Source organism: Acyrthosiphon pisum, chromosome A2 (assembly GCF_005508785.2).
Source record: "Acyrthosiphon pisum isolate AL4f chromosome A2, pea_aphid_22Mar2018_4r6ur, whole genome shotgun sequence".
Lineage (NCBI taxonomy): Eukaryota > Metazoa > Arthropoda > Insecta > Hemiptera > Aphididae > Acyrthosiphon > Acyrthosiphon pisum.
In genome coordinates this window covers 13,610,426-13,616,328 of record NC_042495.1, presented here as the reverse complement: position 1 = coordinate 13,616,328, position 5,903 = coordinate 13,610,426, and the positions used below count along the sequence as shown (strand labels likewise).

The following is a 5,903-nucleotide window of genomic DNA, read 5'->3' as shown; positions in this document are numbered from 1 at the left end:
TATGATTTGTACACGACTGCCCGGTCACAACTCTTTACAGTTTACGTAGTTGTAATAATATCCGCTAGATTGGCGCTGCTAGTTAAACATAATGCTATCTCATAATAATGTTCTTTATAAACGTGTAATATCAAATCTATGAGTTTTCTCTATTCTGTGGAGTTACCTGCATTAATTATTCGAACTTTAAATACTTTAAAAAAAAAAACTGTGACTAAGGATTTTTAATATTTTTCAAATGTCATTGTAACAATATAGTAGGAGCCTTGTATTACATTTTATTTTCGAAACTTGTTTATGAGTTTTTTCAAATTAATTTGTCTTTCTCGGCCTTCTCAATGTCATGTACATTATATTTTGGACCAGAGGTCTTTCTAACATGGTTTCTAACCATTTATTATAAAAAAATGAACATTTAGTTGTTATTTTTCATTTACCCCAAGTCTAATATATTTTGGAACTATAACAATGACTTGGAACAAAATTAACCCATATATATTGTACTCAAAATATGTTAAATCTATTAAAAATCTATTAAAAAACAAAATGGATTAATAACTTTGATTATACTTTCATTTTTGAAGAGAGCCTTTATATATATAACTATACTTAAATTACAGGGTGTGGCGGTGTGCTATCTAATATTTGTCATACCCTGAATATCTTGTTTAATTTCAACATAAATATTTATAATATTATATTATGTTTTTAGAAATATTAAATAATATTTTTATTTTGATTTATTATCATTTTAAAGAAAGGTAACGGTATATCTGATATGTAGAACTTAAGAAAAATAAGTATTTGAGATGTTCGGGTGACTGAGCACGTTTTACAACCTAGGCCCAGTGATGTAAAGAATACTTTTATTTTGTATTCGAATTATTTTTTCATAAAGTATTTAAAATAGTACTCGAATAAAAATACTTAACATTAGGAAGTATAAGTTATAACGAATAATACCTACTTTACATTTGTATAAGACTATTAAGACTGTAAAAACGTTATTTTCTATTGGGATTATCGCAGTATAATACAAATCTAGCACGTCTGACTAGCAGCGCTCGGCGGTTTTATGAACTACGTGAAGCGTAACTAGTTCTGACCACGGATATAGATACTATATCCGTATCTATATCCGTGGTTCTGACCATAGACCTATAAACTAAGTTAATTGGTCTATGGTTCTGACCGCTGATACAGCGCGCGATGCTTAACCTGTTCTTTATAATCGTCGTACGGGCACAACTTGCCCCGAAGACCGTGTTGGAGAATGGAGAATAACAAATTATTGTTTGATCGTCAGCTGTAGCGCATGATTTACGTTGGCAATCCCGTATTCCCGCAATGTCCGTTAAATGTTAATACTAACAACATGTTAACACATTTCTACAGTATTGTATTTTCAATTTTGTAATTTGTTATTTGTATTTTGTAAATTGTATTCCGAATTCCGGAATTCACAGTTGACTTTATCAGTGTAGCGTTTCGCCGTTTTGCGCTTGATGCCAATCAAGACCCTGGTACTGGGCAGGACGAAATGACGAATTATACGTCCAACATGAGCGTCGTGACGTCGGAATACGACAATTTTTATTTTTACTCCTATCGGCTGAAAATGGCGGACGTCCGCGCGGAACTGTTCAAGTTGAAGTCGCCCAACAGCCGGTTCATGTACACGCGCGACCTGCTTCTCAAACACAATATTCTGATGACGCCGTTGGACGACGACGATGAGTATGATGAATACAATGAGTATGATCATCCTGACACATCGACGAGCTACCGACAAAACGGCAACGTTTTCTTCAAGGACAAGTTGTACGTGAAGGCCGTCGAAATGTACACCAAGTGTTTGAAAGGCTGCAAAACGAACACCGAGTGCTACGCGCTCGCGCAGGCCAACCGGTCGGCCGCGTACTTCCACACAGGCGAGTACGAACATTGCCTGAACGACGCGTTTAGTGCCTTGAAGTCCAAAAATTACCCTTCCAAGCTCGCGTACAAGCTGTACCAACGAATGGGGCACGCAGAACGCATTTTAGGATTCGTCGAACAAGCGAAGGAGAGCTACGCCTTGTGCCTGGAGCGACTAGACGAGGCGGACATGTCTGCGGAGAACAAGCGCAGGTTCAGGGCGGAGGTCGAAAAGTTTGTGACCGAGTGCGAGAAACAGCCGACTGAGCGTAAAAGGCCAATGGAAACGCCTTGCGTCGAGCAGCTTGTTGGCGGAAGAAACGAAAATATCCCTGCACTATCGTCCTTTGTGGAACTGAAAATGTCCGAGAGTATGGAACGAGGTGTTTATGCTACCCGCGACATTAATCCCGGTAAATTAAAATGACATGTGGGTAGGTAGGTGCCTACTTTAGAGTTTAGGCACCCAAGCTATTTTTGATAATAAAAAAGTCTGGAAAGTTTAAGAACAAAATATTTTATTGTTATTATGATTAGTTAACAATAAACAGTGGTTACACAGTTATAGTACCTATAGTTTATATACATAATTTTTTATTACTTTTATAACATAACTTATTAAAAATATTTTTGGTAAACCAATCATTTGCATAAGTGACTCAGACTGATTTTAATGAGATAAGTGATATAATGCAAACCATCATCCAAAGAAATCATTCATCAGAACCACGTTGCTCTCATACTACCTATACAAAGATTTTTATACATAGTTCTGTCTGATGTTATAATATTATAATACTGAGCAGTTAGCCCAGATAAACTTATAAGTATTTTTGGATATTTTCGACTTTCATACCTAATTCAGCAATGTTATTTTTTGTTGAACTTTTTTTTTACTAATATAATTTTTGGAACTTGACAAATGTTAGAAAATAAATAAATAAAAATTAGTGTTCCAAGGTAATTGCACAAAAAACAGTTGTCTGTAATGGCACATGGGAAAGGGGATGTCAAACGACCACTTAAAACATGAAAAGGACTTAAATGTATTTATTAATTTATATTTATTACCTTTAAAATTTATAATTTATTATTATGACACCCCCCTCCCAACCATATTAAATGTATGTCTGGTATTATGTTATTTACCTATTCATTTTTAGGTGATGTTGTGGCCATAGATGAACCTTACATTGGTTGGCCTTTTCCTGAATGTGCAGGAGTTTGTAATTTTAATGGTTGCATGAAGATAAATTCGGCTCTTATTCAGTGTCCAAAATGTAAATTGGTATGTTTTTTTTTGTATCTACCTAATACATGTAAAAAAATAAAGTAATGGGTATGCATTATATAAATGCAATATTATACATATTTCTATTTTGTTACCTATTTAATTTTTTTTTGAGATATTTTTAGAACAAAATTTGTCTAAACCTAAACAAATTTAAACAATTGACCATACCTACATAACAATTCTTTACAAATTACTTACTTGGAAAATTTTTTAGATTTGTCTGCCAACTTATATATTATTTTAAATTAAAAATTACATTTTTACTATGTATACCTATAATGATTTATTTAAAATTTAATATTATGGAAATGAAAACAATTTTTGTTAATATGTTAATATATTTTGATCAGGTGTCTTACTGCAATAAAGACTGTATGAATAAAGATGACAAAGATGGACATAATTTGGAATGTACCATTATATATATCATCAGAACAACCATACCAGGAATTTCAAAAATAAATGAACTTGCTATGAAGTGGTTTTTAAAAGACTATTTAAAAATGGGTTTAAAAAAATATTGTTCGATAATCGATAACTATAACTTTTCTGAATCTAAAATTAATCCTATAACAAGGGGTTTTGATGAGATTGGTCAATATAAGTCTGATAATTTTTTAACGGCTTATTCTTTGGTTAGTAGTAAAATCATATCAACAGATGTCTCATTTTTTTTTAACTGTATTGCTGCTCATATGTTGCATTATTTGGTATGTAGCGGCTTCAGAATTCCAGATTGTTATATAGGTACTGTGGGTGCTTCCTTGGTGCAAATTCTAACTGTTTTAGATTTAAGTTACAGAAAGTTAAATGCTCTATCTTTTCGAAGAAGTGATATCCTACTTTCTCGTACAATGGCATTAACTTTGTATCCATCCATTTCTTTGTTCAACCATTCTTGTGATGCAAATATTAGTCCAAGTGGAAATATGTTTGATAGAATAAGAGTTATGAAAGCAATTCAACCAATTCCCAAAGGAACTCAGGTGATTATATAGATTATTTTATTCTCATTATTTTATATTGCTTTGTTGGTCACACACCACTTCGTGACTGTGACTATAATAAATATTATAATAGGTATTTGTAATAGAAAAGATAATTTGTCACCTAAAAATACCCTTAACCTCCTGCAATAATAATAATAATGTATAAGAGCTATAGTAGCATCAGGATTGCAGCATAATATTCATTACCAGCATCTCAGAGATGCATAATGAATTTCTGCTCTGAAATATGAAATTAAATTTGTAAAAGGTTGTTATAGGTTAAATTTGTTATAAGTCAGGGTTTCCTTAGGAACGAACCATGTACATGATCAAATGTAAGGTAGTGGTGTTGTATGCTATCTTGGCAATAAATGGTAGTGTCTTATGCTATCTACAAATACTATTTATCGTCTTATTTTATCTATACAATTGTAATGATATTTATCTACATTCTACAAGGTTAGACCTAGGGGCTTTCAACGATTAGTTGTGTCTGTGAACTATTCCTGTGTGTTTGCCATTTGTATGTGTGTTCAATTTGAGTTCAATTAGTGATTTATATAGATATATGATTTATACAGATGAGTGATGATGCTTGTATACATTTTTTAAAACAAAAGGTGTATTACCTTTTTAATTTTGACATGTCATTGTTTTTATTTAGTTTGACAATATTATATTATTAAATTAATACCTAATGTATTTGCTTTATTTGTTACCATCTAGTTGTGCTGTACTTACGGAATAATGTTTATAGAACTTAATAAAAAAGATAGGCAAACATTTTGCAACTATCATTTAAATTTTGAGTGCTACTGCGAGCCTTGCATAAAGAATTGGCCAACTTATAATTATATACCAAATCGTCTTTCTACATTGTATGTTACATACTTAAATTGTATAATTGTGATCTGTGTATAAATTGTAAGATTATTATATGTTTATTGTTTATAGAAATATTCTGAACGTTAGTATGGCAGATACTGTGTCATCCGAATGCAAAAAGTTTATGGAATTTAGAAACTCAGTGGGACCAAAAGATCATTGTCAGCATTTAAATTATTTATATTCATTTATTAAGCTTTTGTATACTAATGTTAAGCGACCATTTGCATTATATGAGGATTGTCTTGAAATGATAAGTAATGCCCATTGCATAAGTACCAATGAGTACTTAAGAGCCATGAATATCAGTTGATATCTTACTTTTATAATAGGTTTATAAATAATACATTAAATAATTTTTCAGTTTATATCAAAAGTTTGTGTTCAAAATTTGTTATGATTTAAATGAGTTAAATTGTGTTAATTTTTTTTTTTACATCGGATTCATTTATTTTATGTTGACTATATATTAAAAGGATTATTTTTTTTTTTTTAGATTATTAACATTTCATTATATTTGTATTGACTTAATATATGTTTAGATTTCTTACAACTATAACATCAAATTTTAAGAAGACCTACAGTCTAAAAATGTTCCTATAATATGCATATTATTATGGCTTGGACTTTTACTACTCACATCAAAGAAAAATTAACACTGTTAGCTTTAGTATTAGAGTAAATTGACCTATTACAAACTTAATGTCCAGAACATTCTCTGTGTAAACAGGCAACATTTGCAATGTTGTGCTTGGTCAGAAGGAAATTACAAATTAAATAGTATGCCAAGTACTTTCAGTAACAGTGACGCTTAAAAC

General features: G+C 31.4%; 1 protein-coding gene across 1 annotated transcript; it reads left to right on the top strand.

The window, feature by feature from the left end:
* Window positions 1–1,215: 1,215 nt before the first annotated feature.
* On the top strand, window positions 1,216–5,485 carry LOC100569448 (SET and MYND domain-containing protein 4-like). Its single transcript, XM_003244291.4, has 5 exons — window positions 1,216–2,330; window positions 3,081–3,205; window positions 3,562–4,197; window positions 4,927–5,078; window positions 5,155–5,485. The coding sequence occupies exons 1-5, from the start codon at window positions 1,541–1,543 to the stop codon at window positions 5,396–5,398; spliced, it is 1,947 nt and encodes a 648-aa protein (XP_003244339.1). The 5' UTR covers window positions 1,216–1,540; the 3' UTR covers window positions 5,399–5,485.
* The last annotated feature ends 418 nt before the right edge of the window (window positions 5,486–5,903 follow it).

Bases quoted from the DNA above. Each gene is read 5' to 3' on its own strand.
- LOC100569448 (XM_003244291.4), top strand. From the start codon at position 1,541: ATGACGAATTATACGTCCAACATGAGCGTCGTGACGTCGGAATACGAC. The intron at 2,331-3,080 runs GTAAATTAAAAT...ATTCATTTTTAG, and splicing joins TACCCGCGACATTAATCCCG to GTGATGTTGTGGCCATAGAT. The intron at 5,079-5,154 runs GTATGTTACATA...TATTGTTTATAG, and splicing joins CCAAATCGTCTTTCTACATT to AAATATTCTGAACGTTAGTA.